The sequence below is a fragment of the Jaculus jaculus genome, chromosome 17 (genome assembly GCF_020740685.1).
Source record: "Jaculus jaculus isolate mJacJac1 chromosome 17, mJacJac1.mat.Y.cur, whole genome shotgun sequence".
NCBI classification, from domain to species: domain Eukaryota; kingdom Metazoa; phylum Chordata; class Mammalia; order Rodentia; family Dipodidae; genus Jaculus; species Jaculus jaculus.
This window is the reverse complement of record NC_059118.1, coordinates 854876-880958: the sequence shown is the minus strand read 5'-3', so window position 1 is coordinate 880958 and position 26083 is coordinate 854876. Positions and strand designations below refer to the sequence as shown.

The 26083-nt window shown below is 43.9% G+C and overlaps 1 protein-coding gene and 1 pseudogene across 10 annotated transcripts in view; one reads left to right on the top strand and one right to left on the bottom strand.

Annotated features, from left to right (window-relative positions):
• Window positions 1–26083, top strand: part of Lars2 (leucyl-tRNA synthetase 2, mitochondrial) — a 140568-nt gene that overhangs the window by 17536 nt on the left and 96949 nt on the right. For all 10 annotated transcript variants that reach the window (XM_045136446.1, XM_045136443.1, XM_045136447.1 and 7 more), the window contains 2 exons: window positions 10207–10298; window positions 11802–11862. In XM_045136446.1, coding sequence (XP_044992381.1) covers window positions 10207–10298; window positions 11802–11862 — 153 coding nt within the window. The remainder of the gene's footprint in view (window positions 1–10206; window positions 10299–11801; window positions 11863–26083) is intronic.
• On the bottom strand, window positions 22494–23577 carry LOC105944283 (annotated as a pseudogene).

Sequence of the window (26083 nt, the reverse complement as noted above, 5' to 3'; positions counted from 1 at the left end):
GGTGTTTCCTATAAGGGTCTAGTGAAGGTTCAGCCATTTGGTCTGCCTGTTAGGAAGTAGAATTTTATGGTACCATTGCCATTTGGGTCCAGAATACTGTTTTCCACCCCTTCGATGCCCTCCCCTCCCTCCCCATCCATCCTATTGTCTAGTTCATGAGGTGCTTGCTGGGTATGTAAGGTATCTTGGGTAGATTCAGGTTAGGTGTTGTAGATGAGTGATACTATGTGTCGATTTTTTTTCTGTAATTGGGTAAGTTCACTGAGAATGATCTGTTCCGGGTTCAACCATTTTTCCTCAAATTTCTTTGTGTCGTTTTTTCTTACTGCTGTATAGAATTCCATTGTGTAGATATATCACATCTTAGTTATCCATTCTTCTAATGATGGACATCTGGGTTGATTCCAGCTTTTAGCTATTACAAATTGAGCCGCTACAAACATGGTTGAGCAAATCTCTCTGGCCTGTGGTTTGAAGGTTTTAGGGTAGATGCCTAGTAAGGGTATAACTAGGTCTGTTGGTATTTCTACAGTCAGCTTTTTCAGGAGTCTCCATATTTACCTGGCTTTTTATGTGGGTGCTAGGGATCAAACTCAGGTCCTTGTGCTTGTGCAGCAAGTGCCCTTACCCATTGAGCCATCTCTCCAGCCCCAGTGTATTTGTTGTTTATTTTCAGGAGTGCTAAGGATGGCACCTGTAGTGCTTTCTACATGCTACTTATGCAGGCAGTTGCTCAGCTATACTCAGTCCTCAGCTGTGGGGGCTTTTGTTTGTTGATATTATTGACTTTTTAGACCAACTATGTAGCCAAGGCAGGCCTTGAGTTCATGGCCCTCCTGCCTCAGACTAAGTGCTGGGATTACAGGTGTGTAACACCACAGCAGGCTCGTGTGTGTGTGTGTATGTTTCATTGGTTTTTCAAGGTAGGCTTTTGTAGCCCAGGGTGACCTGATATTAGTATCAGGCTGGCCTCGAACTCACAGCAACTCTCCTACCTTTGCCTGGAGGCTGGGATTAAAGGCATTTACCACCACGCCTGGCAGAGAGAGGGAGTTGAGGAGGGAGGGAATGGGCACACCAGGGCCTCCAGCCACTGCAAATGAAATCCAACCATGTGTGCCACTCTGCCTCTGGCATTATGTGGGTTCTGGGGAATTGATCTCTGGTGGTTAGGCTTTATGGGTAAGCACCTTAACCATGAGCCATCTCTCTAGCCCTCCAATGTGTTTTTAATTTGTATTTTCCTGATTATCATTCCTGCAAGGCTAAGATATCTTATGTTTATTTTCTGTGTAATCTTCCTCTTTTCAGATTTGCCTGTTTACATTATCTGCCAAGTTCCTTTTGTGCTGTTTGTCTTCATATTTCTGTAGATTATTGACTTTGTTTATTGAATGCAGCACAAATGTCTTTCCCCAGTCTCTGGATTATCTTTGCATTTTGTGTGACTGGAGACCATAGGGTACAGTCTGCCTTTGAGAGTGGCCAAGAATGATAGGTCAGAAGGTTCAAGGCTTTTTTTTTTAAACTTTAATTTCCTCTTATAGCAACCAGTAGATTGTGCAAATAAGAAAAATGAAAAGATGCGCATGTCCTGAGGCTCTTGGTTGCTTCCTTGTCTGTAATGGAAACCTACCTGAGAGCTGTGACCCTCTGAGGTCCCTTGGTGAAATGGAGCCCTTCCCCCTCACCTGAATAAGGGCATAGGCATGGGCTCATACCATTACAGTCCCAGGGAGCCAGCAGTCAGGTGTAGTGACTCTCTTCCTTGGGAAGCTGTTACTTGGGCCCAGATTTCAGGCCATGACATCTTTCCTGTTTAACAATAGGGCAATCTTTAACTGTGCCCTTGATTAGGACGTCCCTGTGTGACTTGTCCTGATTCTAGTCTCCAGAGCTAATCCAGTTCCCTTGAACTGTAGCATTTCCGTCTTTTAAGACGTGTCTTTCTGGCCTGCTTGCCCAAGTCTTCTGAATCCACAGTCCTCTACTGGGCACAATTTTGTCTCACTAGTGAACTGCCCTTATTCTCCCCTCTCAATTACAGTAGCCACAATAAGGCAGTCCTGAGCTTTGCATGTTACCCAGGAGCCATTTGAAGCCAGAGGCAAATTCTCTTTCAGCAGTCGGAAAAGGCTGTGCTCTCAATTGGGTTCTACTTAAACACAGAGTATGTCTGATGACATATTTAAAGCTTAGCTCCATATGGTGATTTTGTTGTGTTTTCATATGTTGTATGCACAGATGGTTGGAAAATAAAATGCCCTGCCTCCCACCTTGGCTGGTATCCTCAGTACCTTCTGGGGAAGCAGGGTAAAATGGAATCATCAGAGTGCCAGGTCCACTCCCAGAGTTGGGCTTAGAGTGATTAGTCTTAGGCAGGAAAGTACCGGGCTTTGTTCAAGTCAAGGAGGAGGAGGAAACTGGGGCTCTGTGTCTGCAGGTACGTAGTCAGTGTGTGATCTCCCACACACGTCAGGAGCCAGGAAAGCCCTCAGTGAGTGAGTGACCATGGATGGGCATTTCTGTAATTTGCAGTCAGTTGGCAGGTGCTAGTGTATATCCATGGCATTCACTTTCACAGGGGTAGGCAGTGGGTTTCTAGGCTTACCCTCTCAGGTATGATGGGAAAGGGCACACGTGGTGGACCCAGCGCCGTGATGGGAGAGTGGCTGGTTTGCCTGTTCATCACGTCTCTCCTCATTCCTATGGGAGCTCTGCACTTTGGCCTACTCAGAAGTAGTCACTTGATTTTTATGTCCCATATGTAATCATGGTGGCTGAGACACCTTTAACAAAATCAGATGTTGTGTTTACCTTTTATTGGAAGTGAAATGTTGAGTCCACTGCAAAGAAGCCATGACATGATGGAACTAGCCATTCTCTGAGAAGCAGTAACCATGGTGCTCAAAATCTAAAGCTGAACTGACTTCAAGTGCAAAGTTGTATTCTGTGATGGAAGGAGAGAAGCTGGCCATGGCCTGGCAGCAGTTGCACTCTTCTCCCCATTAGAAGGGGAGGGGTCCTGCTGCCTCAGTTTTCTTCATACACACCTCTAACCTCTGCTTACTTTAATTTTAATTTTAATTAATTAATTTATTTATTTGAGAGCGTCAGACACAGAGAGAAAGACAGGTAGAGGGAGAGAGAGAGAATGGGTGCTCCAGGGCTTCCAGCCTCTGTAAACGAACTCCAGATGCGTGCGCCCCCTTGTGCATCTGGCTAACGTGGGACCTGGGAAACCGAGCCTCGAACCGGGGTTCTTAGGCTTCACAGGCAAGCGCTTAACCACTAAGCCATCTCTCCAGCCCTTATTTTTATTTTTGCAAGCAGCGAGAGTGAGAGAGAATGTGAATAAGAATGAGAATGCGTACTCCAGGGCCTCTTGCCACTGCAGATGAACCCCAGTCACATGTGCCATTTTGTGCCTCTGGTGTTATTTACATGGGTGTTGGGGAATTGAACCCAGGTCTGCAGGCTTTGCAATCAAGTGCCTTCAACTGCTGCACTGTCTTCCCAGCTGTGCTCTTAGCTTTACTTACTTGTGCCTCTCACCTTTGTTAAAGGGACAAGTAGCCTTTTGCCTGTTTCATTATTTTAAAAATTTCCCCTTCTTAAAATGTTTTCAAATATAAAATTTCCCTTTTAAAAAAAGAAGTACAATATAGATAAGGCTGTAGCCTAGACTCTCCTGCCCCACCAGCCCCTCCAGGCAGAATCTCTTGTATTTTCCAGGGTGTATCTCTCCAGAGCCAGAGCTATATCTGAACTTGGTCATATGGAACTGTGATCTCCCTGTATCCCTACCCCTAACCCCATCCCATTGCTGGAGATAGAACCTTGTGCAGATTATACACGTGCTCTAACATTGGTCACATCCCTTTTGCTGGCTCAGTCTGGAGGAGGACAGGAGGAAGTTCTTTCTGTCCTGGGTCCACATCAGAAGCTAGCCAAGCTCCAGCTTTCATGCCTCACCTCCTGACTAGCTCTGGTCTGACTTGCAGGGAGGGCCCTGTCATCCCCTATCCCCACTCCCCTGCCAGGAACTCCTGGTCTTCCATGATAGTAGCCAAACCTGACTCCCCTTTGAGATCTCAGCGTCCAGTGGTTTCTTAGCCTATGTTCCTGCATGGCTCTTCCTCCTTGGCAGTTGTCCTCTGCTTGGTTTTGAACAGTAGGCTGTCTAGGGAAATTGAAGGGCAGAGGGGAAGAAAAGCCAGGTCTCCTTCCCTGACCTAGTTCCTGCCTCAGTCACTGCTGGCTCAATGCTGGGTGATAAGCCTGTTTGAGCTCCTGCCTCAACATCAGCCTGATGCCCTGACTGCTGCTGCCTCCTTTGTCTCAGATCCAGAGGTGGTGGTGCTGTCGTGCTCCTCGAGATTTCTGGGTGGCTTCTCACTCTGCCTTGCACTGTAGTTGTTATAAGAACTGGATGGAGAGGGTGGTTTGTAGATTTTGAAAGTATGTTGTGTGGATTTCTAAGCTCAGCAACTGGGACTTTCTGATGTACTCTCTGAATGTTTTTACATATATTATTTTAAACTTATTATTCTTACCATATGCCACCTTCCATGACGTCATAGTCCCATTGTTCCAAACTGACATGATGGATAATTTAAGGCCTATCTTCAGTAAGTATATAAAAAAAAATCAAACACCTGGAAAAATGTTTTGAAGCTATATAAAGCACTCAAATCCAAGAAGAGGTGAGCTTAGAAAACTCAGAGCACAGGGAGCAGGGGCTACCATACATTTATTCATTTATTATTAATCTGTTTATTTATTTTGTCTGTGTATTTAACTGAGAGTGATGTGGGGGTTTACCATGTACTTATTTGTTTTGTTTCTTTTGTCTAAGTGTGTGTAATACACACGCATGTGTACGGGTGTGTGTTTGTGCTTGTGTATATCTGTGCATGTGGAGGCCAGAGGCAGATCCTGGGTGTCTTCCTTGATTGCTCTCCACCTTACTTACTGATAGAGTATCTCTCACTTGAACCTAGTTAATCTAGCTAGCCGGCTTTCTCTGAGAATAATCCCATCTTTGTCTCCTGCACTCTGGTATTACAGGAAGGCTGCTATCTCTTCAACTTTATTTATTTTATTTTAAGAAGGGGTCTTGCTAGGTTGACTTCAAACTCTTTGTCCTACTGACTCAGCCTCCTGAGTACCTGAGATTACACCATAGCTAGCTGGGTCCTAGCATATACATTAAGATTTTTCTTGCTATGTGCGGTGGCATATGCTTTTAATCCCAGCACTCAGGAGGCCAAAGTAGGAGGATTGCTGTGAGTTTGAGGCCAGCCTGAGACTACATAGTGAATTCTAGGTCAGCCTGTTTTAGAGTGAGACCGTACCTTTAAAAAAATCAAAAAATCTGAAAAGAAATAAAAAGAGGAAAGAAAAGATTTTTCTTTAGGATAAATTGGTTAGCACATGTAAGCTGTAGGTACACTTCTTTAAGGAAGGGTTGAAACAAGCAAGCTATGATGATTGAAGGAAAGCTAAGGGAGTAAGCTAAGTAAGTGCCAGAAGACCTTGCCACAACAACAAGAAGAGTTGAGTTCTTCCAGTAAGTAGTTTGGAAACCAAGGAAAATAAACTGTAGCAGTCTTTTTTTCTTTTGGTAAGGATTAAATCCATGGCATTGCACATGCTAAGCATATACTCTTATCACCCCTTCATCTGTAGCCCAGAAATGACATCATACACCTAGAATGAAGGTAGTAAATTAAAAAAAAAATCGTGGGATTAGAGAGATGGCTCAGCAGTTAAGGCACTTGCCTGTAAAGTCTAAGGATCTATGTTTGATTCTACATGTATAGCTGGATGCATGAGGTGGCACATGTGTCTGGAGTTTGTTTACAGTGGGTAGAGGCCCTGGCTTGCCCATTCTCTCTATGTTTCTTTATCTGCTTTGTTCTCTCTCTCAAATAAATAAGTAAAAACATTTTCTTTTAAAGTGTAGGTCTTTTATTTGCAGTTCAGACTGACCTTGAACTCATAATCCTCCTGACTCAGCCTCCTGGGTGCTGGGATTACAGGTGTGCAGCACCATGCTCTGCTGTGAGGTGGCTGATCTGAAGTGTTTGGAGACCAAGACATGAATGGGGTTGGTAGGATTGGTAGAGACAGCACTTGACACAGGGTTTTTCACATTTTCAAACCATGATAGCCATATAGAGCCTGCTGCCTGCTAACAGACTATCTTGACTATCTGATAATCATACTTAGCTCTTCAATCTCTTTTCCCCTGGTCAGGAATGAAGCATCTTATAGCCTTATAACATAGGGCTCCACTCATGGTCCCTGGGGGCATAGGATCAAGAGACCCTTCACCCCCAATCATAGAAACTTAGTTTGTGCAGACATTTAGTTCAGTGTTGGAAGGAGCTCTCCTTACTTTGAGTTGCAAGAAGATCTCCCCCATAGCCTGTGTTTTCTTCTTGATTTGGTTTTGTTAATTTTTGCTGAGAATCTGAAATATTAAGAAACTTTTAGTTTTTCTAACTTTGTGTTCATAGACAGCTTGGCTAACATGTGAGCTAAGAATATGTTCTCATGTTAATTCCATCTGAAATCAAAAATAGAAATGCCTAAGTGTTATGTAAATCTAGACTTTTTTGTGGCAGTTCTTTCTGTGTAATTCACTTTATTTAAAAATCCAGACAGCACCTAACAGAATGTTAATAGACTGAAACATTGAGTCAGTGCCATTGGTGGTTCTGAGGGAGGTGCCCAGTGGTAATTAAATTCCCCTTTCAGTTACACCATAGCTGTAGTGTCCTGCCCAGGAATCACCATCAGAGAACTCAGTGCAGTGGGAAGTGGAGCTTAGGTGTTGGGCAGGGAGCAGTTCGGAATTTCCAAATAACCCAGCACAAGGCTTTTTTTAGGTCCTGAAAATTAAAATGAGAAGGAAATGCAGAGTTTGGAAGAGAACACAGGAGAATGTGTGTCCTACAGATCAGGCAGTACTTAAGGGCAAGCTGTGTTTCAAGGGTGCTTCTTCTTTCAGTGTGTGTGTGTGTGTGCGCGCGCGCGTGCACGCGCATGCACATGTGTGTGGGGTGGCACGCATGTCCCATGCAAGGCTCATGTGTGGAGGTCAGAGGACCACCTTGAGGTGTCTGTGCTCTTTTCTGCCTACTTTGAGACAGGGTCTCTTTCTGTTGCAGACAAATGCCAGGCTAGCTGGCCCAGAAGCTTAGGATTCTCCTTACTCTGTCTCCCTGCTGTAGGCCAGTTGGAACACAGATGGATGTTTCACTTTGTGTTCAGCTCTGTGGGGGTGCTAGGGAGTTGAACTCAGCCCAGAAGGCTTTGCAAACAAGCACCTCTAATCATTGAGCCATATCTCCCACTTACTGAGTAGCAGGCACTATTCTTTCCACTTTTCTTGTTTTTTGTTGTTTTTTTAAGTTAGCATACAAAGTAAAAGGTTTCATTACAATATTTTCACACATGTCATTAAAAGTGGTTCTAATGTGTCCCCTTTCCCACTGCCCTCCCTGGCATCTTTCACCCCTGTTGCTGGTTTCCTTCTGTCCCCTCAAATAGTTCCTCATTTGGCTTTGATGCCACATTTCTCTCTTACTTCCCTCTTTCATATTCTTCAGGATCTCTTCCTCCCCTCTCATGGTTCTCTTTTTACTTTCATGCTAGATTCTAGATTCTACTTATGAGAGAAACATGCAGTATTTGTCTTTCTGAATCTGTCGTATTTTGCTCAACATAATAATCTTCACTTCCACTCATTTTCTTATACATGCCATAATTTCATTCTTCATTTTTGGCTGAATAAATTTCATTTTATTCTACATTTTTATCCATTCATCTATTAATGGACATTTAGGTTGGTTCTATTTCTTAGCTATTTACCACTTTTCTTATTTAATTCTCATAGAACGCTAATAAGTTATTTATTGTCCTCATTTTACTTAAAACAAGACTGAGGAGAGATGAGGAGACTGTGTAGGGCATATATTTGGTCCTTTTTCTCATTACTGTGGCAAAAAAAAAAAAGAAAACTAACAAAAGCAACTCAAGGAAGGGTTTATTTTGGCCCACAGTCTGAGTGCATAGTCCATCATGGAAGGCATGGTGGGGAGCATGAGGTGGTTGCTCACATTGTGTCTGCAGGCAGGAAGCAGGGAATAGAAAATGCTGGTGCTCAGCTCATGTTCTGTTCTTTTCTTTTTATTCAGTCTGGGACTCCAGCCAATGGGATGATGCCACCCCACATACAGGGCAGGTTGGGTCTTCCTTAGTTAAATCTCTGGAAAAAAAAAAATCCTTCAAAGACATGTCTCCTAGGTGATTATTTCCAGTCAAGTTGACAATGAAGATTAGCCAGCATAGATTTCATATACCAAAAATATAAGTAGTGGTTTGCAATTGATTAAAATATATAGGATGTTTTAGAAGATAGTATCAATGCCATATCAGACTTGGTCCAAAGATGTACTTAAATGTAGTCACTAAAGTTATTCTGTAGGAGACCTCTGCAGACATATTTTCTACCTTGTTCTTCTGTGCATTTCTGTTAATTTCCACATCTCTGTTCTAGGAGAGGGGTGGGATACTCCTTTCATTATTGTTGGGCAAGGATAGGAGTGGCTTCATGAAGAAATGGGGAGTGGGCCTTTCAGCAGTGTTGCTTCCTTTAAGAGAGAGAGAGAGAGAAGGAAAAAAGTGGATCTCTGGGATGGGTGAGCTCAGCTAGGGTGCCACTAATGAGCATAAGCAGGGGTGTGAGCTTATGAGCAATGGAGCAGCCCAGACCACTCAGGACCAGTTAGGGTGGTTGTTCTGTAATAGATGCAGAGCTGGAACTGCTAGGAGTTACCAGCATGGTCTTCATTCATGATACATGAGTGCAGTGCTGCCCAGTGGGACTTTCCACAGCTATGGAATAGCTCTTTGCCCACATCATCTGGTTCCCCAGGCACTGGCCTCATGTAGCTCTGGCATATTTGAAAGGTGGCTAGTGACTCTTAAGAGCTGATTTTTTTTTTTTTTAATTTAATCCTCCAGTTATGGCAAGCAAACCCAGTGCCTTGTGCATACGAGGCAAGTACTCTACCCCTGAGCTCCATCCTCAGTTCTTACTTGATCCTCACTGAAGAGACTCTATCTCAAGGAAATAAGGATGAAGAGCATTGGAGGAAAATGTCCTCCTCCTCTGGCCTCTGCATGCATGTGCATAGGACATGTGCATCTGTGCACACACACATGATACACCACACATACTACATCCACTACACATACACTAAAAGAAAAAAAGAAAGAAGGGTTAGAGAGATGGCCCAATGGTTAAGGTGCTTGCCTATAAAGTCTAATAACCTGGGTTTGATTTCCCCCGTAACCACATAAAGCCAGATGCAAAAAGTGGCACATGCATTTGGACTTCTTTTGTAGTGGCTGAAGGCCCTGGTGTACTCATTCTTTCTCTTTCTCTCAGTCTCTCTCTCTCTCTCTCTTTCTCTCAGTCTCTCTCTCTCTCTCTCTCCTGTCTCTGTCTCCCTCTGCTTGCAAATAAGTAAATAAAATATTAAAAAAGAAAAAAGAAAGAACTCTGCTTCAGGTCCCTGCTAACACACCAGTTTTGTAAGTAAAAAGTGGTAATATGCAAAGGAAGGAGGAATCTAGGTGAAAGAGACATGTTGTCAGAGCAGTAAAATTGAGATGCACTGGTAAGGCTTTGCTTACATTGTGTACCGAAGCCCAACAAAGGAGAGCTTGTTCTTTTCTGGTATGGCATGGCTCCCTTTTTATAAAATACATACATACATATATATATATATATATATATATATATATATATATATATACGTACATACATACACACGCATATATATACATACACATGCATACACACACACACACACACACACACACACACACACACACACACACACATATATATTTATTTATTTGCTTACTTACTTACAAGTACAGGGAGAGAGGATAGAGAGAGTCAGACAGACAGACAGGGTATGCCAGGGCCTTTAGCCACTGCAAACTCCAGATGCTTGCACCACTTGTGCATTTGCTTTTACATAGGCATTGGGGACTTGAACCTGGGATGTTATGCTTTGCAGGCAACCATCGTAACCACGGAGCCATCTCTCCAGCCCCATGACTCCTTTTTTATAAATTCATTTTTATTTCCTCTGTAATTTTTAGTTTGTTCTGTTATTCTAGGTCATCAACCCCATGGGGTGGGATGCATTTGGGTTGCCTGCTGAAAATGCTGCCATTGAGAGGAATTTGCATCCAGAAAGTTGGACTCAAAGGTAGGTATTTAAGGCATGTGCAAACAGTTGTACACATAAATCTTTAAAAATAGTCTTTAGCCTATGCATAAGAGATCAATATAGAATGCAAACAAAATGACACAGCCTGCCAAGAGGTAAACAGGGTTATAGATGTTGGCATTTCTCGTTTAATGTGCCATATTCCTATTTAAAACATACCAGGTTGGGTGTCTGTTTATTCAGAGATTGTTTTAATGCTTTATTAGTTACCAAACCTTTTTTTTTTTTTTTTTTTTTTTTTTTGGTTTTTCGAGGTAGGGTCTCACTCTGGTCCAGGCTGACCTGGAATTAACTCTGTAGTCTCAGGGTGGCCTTGAACTCACGGCGATCCTCCTACCTCTGCCTCCCGAGTGCTGGGATTAAAGGCGTGCGCCACCACGCCCGGCACCAAACCTTTCTTTAAGCATTTGTGTTGGGGAGGAAAACAAGAGGGAGAGAATTGCACTTTAAATTTCAGTACTGCTTCTTGTCTCCTGACTAAAGTTTGACCCATATCCAAACACTAAATTCTTATTTTCTCTTAAGATTAAATTTTGTTTTCATCATTCATGATCCAGGGCAACATATAGTCACTTGATGCTTGGTATAGCTTTCCCTCAACCTCCTCATGGCTCAGGCATTTGAACCCTTCCCTCCTAGTAAGGTCAGAGCCCTGTAGCATCTTCTGAGACTGTTCTGCATCTCACTCCTCAGGTGTAGATGACAGTTCCAAGGCCTCTCCCAGCGCCTTCACATGCCTGAGCTGCATGGCCCCTCTCTCCATATCCCCTGTGTCTCTTTTACTACTCCGAGTTTCTACTTTTCCAGTTATAGCTAATTATAGATGAATGAAAATGATGAAAACAGGAGAAAATGGTGACTCAAATATGGTATAAGTTCATAGCCAGAAAAAGAAAAATGATTTGCTATTCCATACAGAATTATATATTGACTAATGCCCCTCCGTGTTGTCCAATTGCTGAACAGTTTTAGGCTTTAGATTTTCACTGACAGAGTACTGTATAATTTATTTTGAATTCCTACAATTTATACATTTAAGGTGTGTGTGTCTATTTGAACCCATGGCTTAAACATGCAAGGCAAGTGCTACCTCTACTGAACTCCCCTGCTATCCTGGACATTAATATTTTTGTTTTCAGTCACTAAAACTTACACTTGCTTGCCTTAATTCTGAGGACCATAGATATATGAAGTATCCAGGAGAACGTGTTCAGAAGGGTTGTCATCTGAGCAACCATGGGAAGGAGCAGCTCCCAGGGTCAAGACCAGTGGTTTCTATGGGTGTGTTTGTCCGAATCATAGGTGACTGCTAACATACTGCTGTTATCACTGATGTGTAAGGGTTACATTTTCTGCTAAGGCAAAGCAACACTAAGGTCCCCTTGACTAATATGGACTTTTAAAGTTTCCCTTTACACTCTCAAAATATAGTTCACTCATGGTCTTGACTCCTCTTAAAGTCACACTTGTTTTGTTTCACAGCAATATCAAACACATGAGGAAGCAGCTTGACCGCTTGGGCTTATGTTTCAGCTGGGACAGGGTGAGTCAGCCTCCCTGGGGCTCTGTGGAGGGCCATTGCATGGGACCAATTCTTCCTCTTTGGATGGGGAGAGGGAAAAGGAGGGGGCAGAGGAGAATGATAAACACTCCACTAACAAAAATCCTCTATTGTTAATTTGTCTGCAGACAAGTAATTATTATGGGGTTAAACTAAGAGTTCTGACATCTTGTTTGACTTCACACTGGATAGTGATTGTGTGTGCATGCACATGCACACACACAGCAGAAGCTTTGCACAAGGATTTCTCAGCTTAAAAGGATTAATTGGAATTACACAACAATGATTGAATATCAACACATCAGTCTCTTAGGTAATGAGGTGATAGCTGACCATTTGTTTACATTTTGTTTAAGTTCAGAACTGAGATTTGTAAAAGCCCATAATGATTCACTTCAGTCTTTGATTTATAGCTCTTTCAAGCTGCTACACACCAGAACCAGTGGAGAATTCCAGACCTATGAGGGATTTACAGCAGACCACATGAGGTCATGCTGCTGTGAAAAGGGTCCTTCAGAGGCTGTCACCTTACATACTGATGACTGGACTTTTGGGTTAAATGGACTGCTGCTTGTCCTGTTCATGAAGGGCCTTTCCATGCTACTATCCCACCAAGCATCCCAGTTGTTCCACAAATGGGGCTGACCAGCAGCCCCAGGGATTTTCCTGTCACTGCCTCCTTAGTATTGGGATTATAGGTACCAAAATGCCTGGCGTTTTTATGTGGATAGTCTGGATTGAGCTCATGCCAAGCAGTTTACCAACTGAACCATTTCCTTACCCCTATTTTTTTCTTTAATTTCATTTTTGTTCCTTTGAATCCTGTGGGGTTACTAGAAACAAGTCATGGTGCCCTCCTGCCCCAAAGTCCACAAGTAGTTTTTGATGGACCATGACAGTCTACTGTACACAGAGCAGCAAAATGAAGAGGTTGGAAAACAGGTTAGGCAAAGTTGCATCCTTTGCAAGTCAGAGTCCCAAAGTGTCCTTAAAACAAGCTAACTCAGCAGATGACAAGTAACCAACCATTTAAAAAATAAGATGGTTTGGGAATACTGTCTTCCTTCTCCAGACAGACAACTTGCTTTCAAAGCTGCAGCACAGCCTCATTCTCCCTGCCTTTCCCTAGGAAAGAAGTCCTGTGAGGTGGTCTAGCTCTTGAGCCATGTTCTGGTCTTCCTTAGAGGAAAAGCTTAATCTGGATTGCAAAACAAGTCTACATTCCTAGAATCAGTGCATTTTTGGTGAGCCAGAATGATCATCAAGTGATGTCTCAGCACAGCACTTATGTGTCACTTTTCAAATATTATTCCCAAAGCAGCATATGTCATATCCAAGAGAAAGGAAATAAGAAATGGAAAGCTGAATGTGACCAGACAAACATCTGTTGAGAGAATGGCATTCCAGAAGTGCTGAGAGAGGGTGTAGGAGAGAGCAGGTGATTTACTTGTGAAGTACCTGCTGTCTGCAGCCTTTCTGAGAAGACGTGGACTGTGCTCATGTTAGACTACTTCCCATTACTGCAACCCGTACCTGAGATAATTGACTTAGGATGAGAAAAGTTTTGCTGGCTCACAGTCTTGCAGGTTCCAGTCCATAAATGACTGGACCTGTGGAGAGTCAGTCAGCACATTGTGGCAAGGAGTATGTGGCAGAGCAAAACTGCTCACCTTGGAATGGAAAGAAGAAAAGGAAAGAGAAGAGGCAGAGTCCTATAACCCCTTTCAGGTCATGCCCCTCCATGACTTAAAACCTCCCACTAGGTCCTTCCTCTTAAAGATTTTAGCACCTGCCAAGCTGGGGACTAATACATGGGGGATATTCTAGGACTGGGCACCTTTGGTGTTTGGATTAGCTCAGTGTTGCTTGATTTCCCTCACTGGTGCAATCCAGAGGTAATGTTTATGAGTTTCTTGCATAGATCCCATGGTCTCCCCCAACCCCTATTGAGATAGAACCTAACTCTGTAGCCCAGGCTGGTCCTCCTATGTTGGAATTGATTGTATATATGAACCACTATGCCTGGTCTTTTTTCTTTTCTTTTTAAAATTTATATATGTATGTAGATTTTACCTAGGTTATAGTCTTATATCCCTTCACTTTTGATCTCCATTTCTCTGAAGGACTTCCTCAGTATGGTTCTTGGCATTCACTGTGGAGGGGGCTCTGCTTCAGGATATTTCTACTCTCCCTGTGGCTCCTACAGTCTTCGAGCCCCCTCTTCCACTATAGTCCCTCAGCCTTGATGGGAGTGTTAGCAGGGTTTTTTTTTGTTTTGTTTTGGTTTGTGTGTGTGTGTGTGTGTGTGTGTGTGTGTTGAGTTCTCTGTAGACTCTATGTTTCTTTTACACTGTGTTTTGGTTCTCCACTGTGTTTATTGCTATTGACCTGGAAGCATTTGTTAGACTAGCCTTGGGGCCAGTACACATCACTGCTTCATTCTGGACCCTGGTGAATGTGATAGAGGTAGCACATCATGTGGTAGGCAGTTGGCTGTCTTTCCTTGTCGAATTGATGGATCCTGGCTTTCCCCAGAATTCTCTGCCATCTGTAAAATAAAGCTGATTCTTACCAGGAGTGAGAGCAGCTCTGATTAAGAGGGATATGTGTATAATTTTGAGAGATATTTTGGTGAGAATACCCCCAGAAAACAATGGGGGCTTCTCTGGTGGTTGTGAGTTTCCTGCCTGTGGGGCACTGACTTGGTTCTCAGTACCAGTTATGAGTTCTGTCCCACTGAGCGGGTCTGTGTCCAGTCAGAGGACAGTTGGTTACCCACAGAGGCTGTGTGCTTCTATTGCACAAGTGTGTCTTTCTTGTCCGGGTGGTGGATTGTGTAGTTTGCAGGGTCTCCTGTTGATTTGTGCTGTTGGGGACCATTGTCACACAGTTGCTTCCACAGCACTTTCCAGTGCCATGCAGGATTGCCAGGAGAGGATTGGCTTTCCTCTCTGCTCCCACGTGGTCTCTCAGTGTCCTGAGGTGGCAGTCTGGTGTCTTTAGCAATAGGGTCTTACCTTTTAGCCCTGTTGGGTAACCAAGTACTTTGCAATGTCCATCAGTTTTGGACCTCATGGAAGATAGCCCAGTTCTGGTCCTGGGGTGCACAAGCTAGAGCCAGTGGTTTTAGGATTAAGCTCTCTCCACCTTCTAGTGGGCATGTGGGTCTGGTTCAACCACCTCCCTTGATTGGGGGTTAGATCTTGTATACTGCCGGTACCTAATGTACCACCTACTGTAGTCTTTAGTTTTGTGTACCTCCCCTCCCTACCCTCCCTGGTACTTACCCTTCCACCCTCTCATCCCCCATATTCTTTTCTTTTCTCAATTTTTATTAACATTTTCCATGATTATAAAAAATATCCCATGGTAATACCCTCCCCTCTTTCCCCTTTGAAATTCCATTCTCCATCATATCCCCTCCCCATCCCAATCAGCCTCTCTTTTATTTTGATGTCATGATCTTTTCCTCCTCTTATGATGGTCTTGTATAGGTAGTGTCAGGCACTATGAGGTCATGAATATCCAGGCCATTTTATGTCTGGAGGGAGCACGTTGTAAGGAGTCCTACCCTTCCTTTGGCTCTTACATTCTTTCCGCCACCTCTTCTGCATTAGACCCTGAGCCTTGGAAGGTGTGATTGAGATGTTACTCAGTACTCCAGTCACTTCTTTCCAGCACTATGATACCTTCTGAGTCATCCCAAGGTCACTGCCATCTGAAAAGAGAAGATTCTCTACCCAAAGTGAGAGTAACAGTAATATAAGGGTATAAATATTTAAGAGAAGTGCTTACTGGGCAGTTTGATAAGCATAATATATGCATTTTTCCAGACATCAGCAGATGTTACACCCCTAGGGCTCATGACTACCCCTATTTTAAGTTTTCAGTATCAGGGATGTGTTCCCCCCCATGGGGCGGGCCTCCAGTCCCAATTGGAGGGCAGTTGGTTTCCACCATGACAGACGTGCCACTATTGTAGGCTCATTTGGCTTGGCTGGCCAATTATATAGCATGCAGTGTCCACTGTTGAGTATCTTCACTGGTGGTATCTCTTTCTCCCATTGTACTACATGTAGAATGGCTTCTTCCAGCTTTCTGTTAGGTGGTCTACATGGAGGAGGTTATCAGCTCAGTTCCAGCGGGATTCCTTGGTGGCCTTGCAGCCCAAGTATGTGGAGTCTTCAGCAATAGGGTCTTACCATCAATTCCTGGTGGGAAGACAAGGGCCTTGGCAATGACCTATAATGTTTTGATATCCCCCATATTCTTTCCCTTAACTAGTTTTTCTCCTATCACCTCCTCTCTTCTCTCACTTTCAGTTTTTCCTGCTCCCATTCTAGTTACACACCCTTAGTCTTTATGCTTATTGCCTTCTGCCCTCCTCTTCATGTGGTCTGCTTTAAGAACCACACATGAAAGAAAACATACTGTGTTTGTCTTTGTTAGATTGTATAACTTCGCTTAGGATGCTATTTTCCAAGTCCATCCATTTTTCTGCAAATTTCATTATTTCATCTTTTCTTACTGCTGAGTAAGAAGACAGGTATATGTACCACATCTTATCCATTCATCAGTTGATGGGCATCTGCCTAAAAAAATAACTAAATAAATTAGTGGAGGCTTTTGGGGTTGCTGCTCAATAACAGGCCCAGCTGATGATTGAGAACCCAGAGCATGATCCCTGGCAAGGGTATACATCTAGCTAGTAGAATAGGACTTCCCAGTTTAGGGCTTAGTCACTGTGTTCAGGAAGCCAGGTCTTGGTATCTCCACCTGGTTTTGGTGGTAGACATGGTGAGTATGGTTGGTTCACTGCTAGTACATAGTGAGTATGGTCTGTTGTTCCCTGAACTGCAGTCCCTCCTTCCCCAGAGGAGTGATGTTTTACAACTTGTTCCTGGTTTTACCATTCTTCAAAAGCCTTAGTGAATATGAGTGCAAAGGCTTTCTCTGGCTACATCAGCCTCCAGATTAGTCTTGCATACTAGCCAGGTACAACCTTGGACAGAACAAATGAGAATGCAGGATTTTGGAAGCAATATCTGAAAGGTCTTGAAGGTGTGCTTCTTAAGTCAATGAAAATAATAAGGATTATCTTTGAGTATCACTACCCCCATAGCCCTCAGATTTTGCAGATATCATACTCGCCAAGAGGGCTTGTTAAATCAACAAGTTCAGGCAGTGCTCCTAGAGTAAATTTCAGTAGGGATGTGATTTTTTTGTTGTTGTTCAGTTTTATGAAGGACCATACTCCCAAACCTTATTAGGCAGGAACCAAAATATAGGTATTCTGGGCTGGAGAGATGGCTTAATGGTTAAGGCGCTTGCCTGCAAAGCCAAAGGACCCAGGTTTAATTCCCTAGGACGCACATAATCCAGATGCACAAGGGGACACATGCAACTGGAGTTCATTTGCAGTGGCTTGAACTCCTGGCGTACCCATTCTCTCTCTCTGTCTCTCTTTCCATCTTTTTTTTTCTCTCTCTCTACCTGCCTATTTTTCTCACACACAAATAACAAATAAATAAATAAAATATAAAAAATACAGGTATTCCATCAATTCTTTCTGATACAAGGTAAAGCATACATGAATAATAAGAGGCTGGAGAGATGGTTTAGCAGTTAAGGCATTTGCTTTTGAAGCCTAAGGACCCAAGTTCAGTTCCTAGCACCCACATAAAACCGATGCACAAGGTGCCATATGCATCTGGAGTTTGTCTGCAGTAGCTAGAGGTCCTGGTGTGCCCATTCAATCTCTCACTTCTTTCTTCTCTCTCTCTCAAATAAATAAATAAAATTTTTAAAAATGAATAATAAAAGCAAAATTAAGCCAGGCACAGTGGTACATGCCTATAGTACCAGCTACTTAAGAGGCTGAAGCAGGAGAATTGAGTTTGGGAGTTAGAGACCATCTTGGGCACCATAGTGAGACCCTCATCTTAAGAATATACTACAGTGGGGCTGGGAAGATGGCTCAGCATTTAAAGGCACTTGCTTGCAAAGCCTGACAGCCTGGGTTCAATTTCCCAGGACCCATGTAAAGCCAGATGGAGAGTGGTGCATGCATCTGGAGTTTTGTTTGCAGTGGCAGGAGGCCCTGACATGCCCATACACACACATATACAGACACACATACACACTCCCTCTCTCTCTGCTTGGAGGTGAATAAATGAATTTTTAAAAATTTTTTTGGTTTATTTTTATTTATTTATTTGAGAGCGACAGACAGAACGAGGCAGAGAGAGAGAGAATGGGCGTGCCAGGGCTTCCAGCCACTGCAGATGAATTCCGGATGTGTGCGCCCCCTTGTGCATCTGGCTAACGTGGGTCCTAGGGAATTGAGCCTCAAACCGGGGTCCTTAGACTTCACAGGCAAGCGCTTAACCGCTAAGCCATCTCTCCAGCCCAAATGAATTTTTTAAAAATTATTTATTTATTTATTTGAGAGCAACAGACACAGAGAGAAAGACAGATAGAGGGAGAGAGAGAGAATGGGCACGCCAGGGCTTCCAGCCTCTGCAAACGAACTCCAGACGCGTGCGCCCCCCTGTGCATCTGGCTAACATGGGACCTGGGGAACCGAGTCTCGAACCGGGGTCCTTAGGCTTCACAGGCAAGCGCTTAACCGCTAAGCCATCTCTCCAGCCCCCAAATGAATTTTTTTAAAAAGGCAGGAGAAGATGAATTTCTCTCCAAAATTGTTCTCTGACCTTTACACATGTGTGCATGTGTTCACATATATACTCACACAGAAATAGTAATTTTTTTAAAACTCAGATTATTTTGAGGCCACCATGAAAAAGAAAAAAAAGGAAGCACTATAATTTTTTTCTTTTTTGGGGGGGTATTTGGAGGTAGGGTCTCACTCTAACCCAGGCTGCTCTGGAAGTCACACTGTAGTTCCAGGCTGGTCTCAAACTCATAGCAATCCTCCTACCTCTGCTTCCCAGGTGCTGGGATTAAAAGCATGTGCCACCGTGCCCAGCTTTAACAATTTTTTTAAAATAAGCAATATTTTTGCAATAGAAGAGTTGTTACTTCCTTTCACTGCAAATACTAGACATTATCTAAAACTCTGGAGACAGATACACAAAGAACGTCCTTACCACTACCAAACTCTGCACTTTAAAAAGGTTAAGGTCTCTCTCTCTCTGCTTCTTTCTCTCTCTATCTGTTACTCTCAAATAAATGAATAAAAATAAACAAAAAATTTTTTTTAATAAAGGGCTGGAGAGATGGCTTAGCGGTTAAGCGCTTGCCTGTGAAGCCTAAGGACCCCGGTTCAAGGCTCGGTTCCCCAGGTCCCATGTTAGCCAGATGCACAAGGGGCGCACGCATCTGGAGTTTGTTTGCAGAGGCTGGAAGCCCTGGTGCGCCCATTCTCTCTCTCTCCCTCTATCTGTCTTTCTCTCTGTGTCTGTCACTCTCAAATAAATAAATAAAAAATAAAAAATAAACCATTTTTAAAATTGCTCAAGAGCAGGTGTGGTGGCGCACACCTTTTGGGAGGCAGAGGTAGGATGATTGTGTGAGTTCAATGCCACCCTGAGACTACTGAGTGAATTCCAGGTCAGCCTGGGCTAAAGTGAGACCCTGCCTTGGAAAACTTAAAAAAAAAGAAAAAAATTTCTCAAGGGCATGATAATAATGGAAAGTCCAAAAACAGCCTATTAGGACTGTGAATCAGTCTAATGACTGGATCCTCCAGTCAGACTCTTTTCTGTTATGCTCTACTTTTCACTTACCATTTTTGTGTTCCTGTTGCTCTTATTCCAGATCCCTCTTTTTTGCTAGCCTTAACTTATATTTCCTCTCTAAAGAAGTACTCATTTGATTTTAATTTTCTATATATTTTACTTTATACTGATTTAATAATCCAGTCTTGCTAAACTCTTACTAAACCCACTGTTTTTATAGATGCCTGATAATTTCCTTAGTCCACAATGATGTTCCAATCTTTAAAATAGGATGTAGTTTTCAGACATACCTCCTGTGTTTTTTTAACTTTTTTTTTATAATTTTTTTGGTTGTTTTTATTTATTTGAGAGAGAAAGAGGCAGATAGATAGAGGAAGAGAGAACGGGCGCACCAGGGCCTCCAGCCACTGCAAATGAACTCCAGATGCGTGCGCCCCCTTGTGCATCTGGCTAACGTGGGTCCTGGGGAATCGAGCCTCGAACCGGGGTCCTCAGGCTTCACAGGCAAGCACTTAACCGCTAAGCCATCTCTCCAGCCCTTTTTAACTTTTTTTATTGACAACTTCCATAATCATAGACAATAAACCATGATAATTCCTTCCCCTCACCCACTTTCCCCTTCATAAATTCACTCTCCATCATATCCCCTCCCCTTCTCAGTTAGTCTCTTTTATTTTGAAGTCATCATCTTTTTCTCCTGTTATGAGGGTCTTGTGTAGCTAGTACCAGACACTGTGAGGTCATGGATATCCAGGCCATTTTGTATGTGGAAGATTGCATTTTAAGCGGTCCTACCCTTCCTTTGGCTATTATATTCTTTCCTCCATTTCTTCTGCAATGGACCCTGAGCCTTGGAAGCTGTGATAGAGATGTTTCAGCGCTGAACATTCCTCTGTCATGTCACTTCTTCTCAGCACTATGGTGACTTTTGAGTCATTCCAGAGGTCGTCACCATCTAACAAAAGAAGCTTCTCTAACCAGAGGTGATAGTAGCATTAATATGTGGGTGTGAACATTAAGAAAAGTGCTTACAGGGCAGTTTGGTGAGCATAATGTATGCATTTAGCCAGACACCAGCAGGTGTTATACCCCTAGGGCTCATGTTTATCTCCACTGATGGCTTCTCTATCCCATAGGGCTTTATGCAGTACAGCTTTTTCTTGCTTTCTGTCAGCTGTTCTACGGGGAGAAGGTTTTCAGTTCTACTCTAGCTTGATTTCTCCAAGCATGGGGAGTCTTTAGCAATAGGATCTTTCCATCTATTTCTGGTGGGAAACCAGGAACTTTGACAATGGCTTGCACTGTTTTGGGGGCATGAGGGACCTCCCTGGCCTACAACTCACTGGAACGTATCCTATCCCTGACACTGAATTTTTTCTAATAACAACCTATAGCTTCTGGGTATGCCATGTCCAAAAAAGTAGGTTTCCATATGCCTTATACATACCCTCTTAAATTTTGATTAAACATCCCCTATCCTTCCTTTATTAAATCCCTTCCACTAACCTCACTTAGGCCATTCCACCCCCCCCCCCCAGTAATCTGTTTATCTACTTACATATATATAATACTGTCTCCTTCCCTCTTCTCCCTGTCTTATAGCACCTTTCTAGCTTATTGGCCTCTGCTACCAATTTTTATTCCACCTCAAAAGTCTAGACATTTGTAGCCAGGATCCACTACTAAGCCATCTCTCCAGCCCTAGAATAGTACTTCTTGAAAGGTATTTTTGATTTTTGTTGTTTTTAACTAGATTTTGTTTTTCAAAACTTAGTGTGGGGTTGGAGAGATGGTTTAGTGGTTAAGGTGCTTGCCTGCAAAACCAAAGGACCCAGGTTCAATTCCCCAGGCCTCACATAAGCCAGATGCACAAGGTAGCACATGCATCTGGAGTTTGTTTGCAGCTGCTGAAGGCCCTGGTGCGCCCATTCTCTTTGCCTCTCTCTGAAATAAATAAATAAAAATTTTTAAAGATTGGTGTGTGTGGGGGGGTGGGGGTGTGTGTAGGGTATATGAGTGTGTGCATGAATGAAGAAGCTGGAGGATAGTGCCACTCCTCAGAGATGTTGAGTTGGTTTCTCATTGGCCTGCAGCTCACCAGTTGGGTTAGTCTGGCTGGCTAATGGGTCCCAGGAACCCACCTGCATTCACCCATTAGTGCTAAGAACTCCAAGTTTGTGCCTCCATGCCCAAAATCTGTACATGGCTCTGGAGTGAAACTCAAGCCTTCATGCTTGCAAGGTAAGGACTTTACCAACTGAGCTGTATCCCCAAACCTTGAATAGATTGTCTATGAAGACCATCAAGTTATTTTTCATCAGTACAATTTTTTTTTCCAAGATAGGGTCTCACTGTACCCAAGCTGACACTATGTCGTCTCAGGATGGCCTGGAACTCACGGCAATCCTCCTACCTCTAATTCCCAAGTGCTGGGATTAGAGGCTTGCGCCACCATGCTTGGCTATCATCAGTGTAATATTTTTTTTTTCAGTCTGATTCAACTGCTTTATTGTGTCCATGGGCACTGCCGAGGTCATGGGTGGTCAGGCTGTGGTTAGGGGCACATCCCAAACCACAAACAGCAGCTCTCCCCCTAGCAGCTCTCCCCTTAGAGGGAGCCACACCCCTCCCCACAAGGCTGGATGTAGCCAGATACTGTAGTCATTAAGGGTGACTAGGGCCATTGCATACATCAGGGACCTAGTACCATGGTCTCTGTAGTCTAGGCAGGAAGGAGAGATGCCAGTCTCATGCTTCTGGTCCCTGGAGTGTCTTAGTGATGGGTGGCGTTAAGCGTGAAGAGACCCCTGCCTCAAATGGCTTCCTGTGGTCTGCGTCACACTCCTCCTAGGCATAGAATAACCCAGTGGGACCAGGTGATGCCTAGCACTAGGTGGACCACCTTGTGGGAGGTGAGTGGTGCTTGTGGAGGGGTGGTTGCTGCTGCTGTGTGCCAGGCTCCAGGTGCAGCCAAGCAGTTGGTGTGGGCCCATGTTTCCTCTTGCCCTCTGGCCTCCGGTGCAGGCAGATCAGGGGCTCTGAGGAAAGTGCTGGAATTCACGGTGAGGATTAACTCTTTCTAGTAGCCTTGCTCCGACTCGCTCACCAGCTTGGAGAGCTTGGCCCGGATGACGGGTGTGGTGACTAATGACAGGAAAAGCAAGCCATACCCTGTGAACATGAGGGGTGTCATGGTAGCAAATGCAAAGACCACCATGGCCAGGATGTTGAAAGCCAGGCCAATCTCAGCTATCCAGGCGTCAGCCAGACAGAACTGCAAAAGCCGCAGGCCCAGTAGGCTGGTGAGGTAGGAGAGGTGTTGAGCTGCGGAGCCATAGCCGATCAGCCTGGAGTCCCAACAGAGAGGCGTGCTAAGTTCATAGAGTGTAAAGATGTCCTGAGCCCCAAAGTGCACAGTGACCACCACAAAGACGGCCGGTGAGCACAGGGCTAAATGCTTCCTGGACTTTTCTGGGGCCGGGGCCACATAGAGCTGGACAGTGGATTGGTGGTGACTGAGCGTGAAGAGCCAGGTGGACTTTGGCTCCTTGACTGTCTCACCAAAACAGAATGCTGCATAGAGTCACGACGATCAGCAGGGCCAAGGCCAGCCAGAAAGGGTTGGCATAACCCTGGATTCGGAGCCAGTGACCTCCAAGGAGGCTCGCCAGCATCCCAGCCACACCAATGCAAGCCTCCAGCAGGGCCATTCTGAAAGTGCGGCGTCTGTTAGAGCTGACATCGGCCACAGAGGCAAAGCTAGCAGCCAGGAGGCCATTGAAGTCTCCCAGAGGGGCACAAAGCACGCGCGGCCCAGGACGAAGAAGCCGACGTGGAGCTGCAGCTGCATCACAAAGATGGACACTACGGCCTGGAGCAGCAAACCAAGCGAGGCGAGCACCAGCAGCGGGTGGCGGCCCACACGGTCACTCCAGGCTCCCAGCAGAGTGGACCAAAAGAGCCCCAGCAGGAAGCCGCCTAAGTTCATGTAGAGGGTTCAGTGTAATTTTTTTAAATAACTTATTTATTTATTTGCAAATGGGGAGGGGTATGATGTACCAGGGCCTTTTGCCACTGCAAACAAATTCTAGATGCATGTGCCACTTTGCGAATCTGGTTTTACATGGGTACTGGGGAATCGAACCTGGGCCATCAGGCTTTGCAAGTAAGTGCCTGTAGCAGACAGCTTGAGTTTTACTGAGATGAACCTTCAGACCAGGCACAGTTATGGAGGAAGGGATATTTATTGAAGCCTACAGATCCAGGGGAAGTTCCATAAATGGCAGAAGAAGCTGACCTGCCATCACAGGACCAAGCAGAGAGAGAGAGAAGCATAAGCCTAAAAGCCAAAGGCCACAGCACACTTCAGGAACTCCAGCTAGGCACACTTTGCATATCTTTAGATTGAAATCTGAAACCCACCACCACACCTTAATATCCACCCAGTGATACTGCCTCCAGCCAAGTGGCAGCAGATGCAAACTACAAACAAACAAATAACTGAATATATTGGGGGCCATCTAGTCAAACCACCACAGTGCCTTTAACCACTAAGCAATCTCTCCAGCCCATGTCAGCATAAATTTTATTTCTTTTTCTTTACTTGATTCCAGTGAATAAAACTTCCCATAGTATGTTGAATAGTGCTGAGGAGAGTGGACATCCTGTTTTTTTTATTTTTTGTTTTTTGTTTACTTAGGAGGAAAGCAGTCTTTTGTTATTATAAATTATTTTAGCTGTAAGTTTGGGGTATATATTCTTATCTTTATCCTCCTCTTTTTCTAGTATTAAGAGAGTTTTGGGAATTTTATATGTAAAATGATAATGTATTAGGCTAGATGCTTTACTGTATCAATGAATTAATATTATAACTTTTTCTTCTTCAGTCTGCTCATATGATAAATTATTTTGATTTTTGAATATTGAATTAGCCTTGCATCCTTATAAGCCCCCACCAGGCCATAGCTTAATTCTTTTATGTTTTGCTCAGTTTTATTTGCTAAGATCTCATTTTGTTTTTAATTAATTTATTTAGCTGGGCATGGTGGCACATGCCTTTAATCCCAGCACTCAGGAGGCAGAGGTAGGAGGATTGCTATGAGTTAGAGGTCAACCTGAGGCTTCAGAGTGAATTCTAGGTCAGCATGGGCTACAGTGAAACCCTACCTCAAAAAATGTATTTATTTATTTGCATGCACGTGTGTGTGCACACAAATGTGTGTGTGTGCCAGGGACGAATGAACATTACATACCTCAGCCATCTTTTGTGTCCAGCTTGCATAGGTGGCTTGGGAATTGAACTCCAGCCAGCAGGCTTTGTAAGTAACTGCTGAGTCATCTTCTCAGCTCCCAGGTTTTGGTGTTTTGAAGCAGAGTCTAGCTGTACAGCTCTAACTGGATTGGTACTGGGGTGGCCTTCTGCCTCTTCCTCCTGGGTGCTACAAGTAGAAGCCGTCATGCATAACCTTGTTGAGAATTTTTGCATCTATATTTATAAGATATTGATCTGCAGTCTTCTTGTGATATCTTTGTCCAGTTTGAGTATCAAATCAAAATACTGGTTTCAGAATGAGTTCTAATGGATTCCCTCTTCCTTTTCCTGGAAGATTATGTAGAATTGATGTTAATTTAAAAAAAATTAAGCCATGCATGGTGGTGCACGCCTTTAATCCCAGCACTCGGGAGGCAGTGGTAGGAGGATCACCGTGAGTTTGAGGCCAACCTGAGCTGACATAGCGAATTCTTGGTCAGCCTGGGCTAAAGTGAGACCCTTCCTTGAAAAACCAAAAAACAAAAAAATTATTTGAGAGAGAGAGAGAGGGGCAGATAGAGAGAGAGAATGGGTGATCCAGGGCCTATAGCTACAGCAAATGAACTCCAGACACATGTGCCATCTTGTGTATCTGGCTGACATGGATCTTGGGCAATCAAACTAGGTCGTTTGGCTTTATTGGTGGATTTCTTTTTGTTTGTTTGTTTGTTTTTCAAGGTAGGGTTTTACTCTTGTCCAGGCTGACCTAGAATCCACTATGTAGTCTCAGGGTGGCCTTGAACTCATGATGACCCTTCTACCTCTGCCTACTGAGAGCTGGGATTAAAGGCATGTGCCACCATGCCCAGCTTAAATTGGTAGAATTCTTTTTTTTTTTTAAATTATTTATTTATTTATTTGAGAGCGACAGACACAGAGAGAAAGACAGATAGAGGGAGAGAGAGAGAATGGGCGCGCCAGGGCTTCCAGCCTCTGCAAACGAACTCCAGACGCATGCGCCCCCTTGTGCATCTGGCTAACGTGGGACCTGGGGAGCCGAGCCTCGAACCGGGGTCCTTAGGCTTCACAGGCAAGCGCTTAACCGTTAAGCCATCTCTCCAGCCCAAATTGGTAGAATTCTTAAATGAGCCCAGGGATTTGCTTTTGGGGATATTCTTAATTATGGCTTCATATTTTTTTAGTGTTTTGGGATTCTTTCAATTGGCCCCCACCTCCTATGAAATTCTGATTT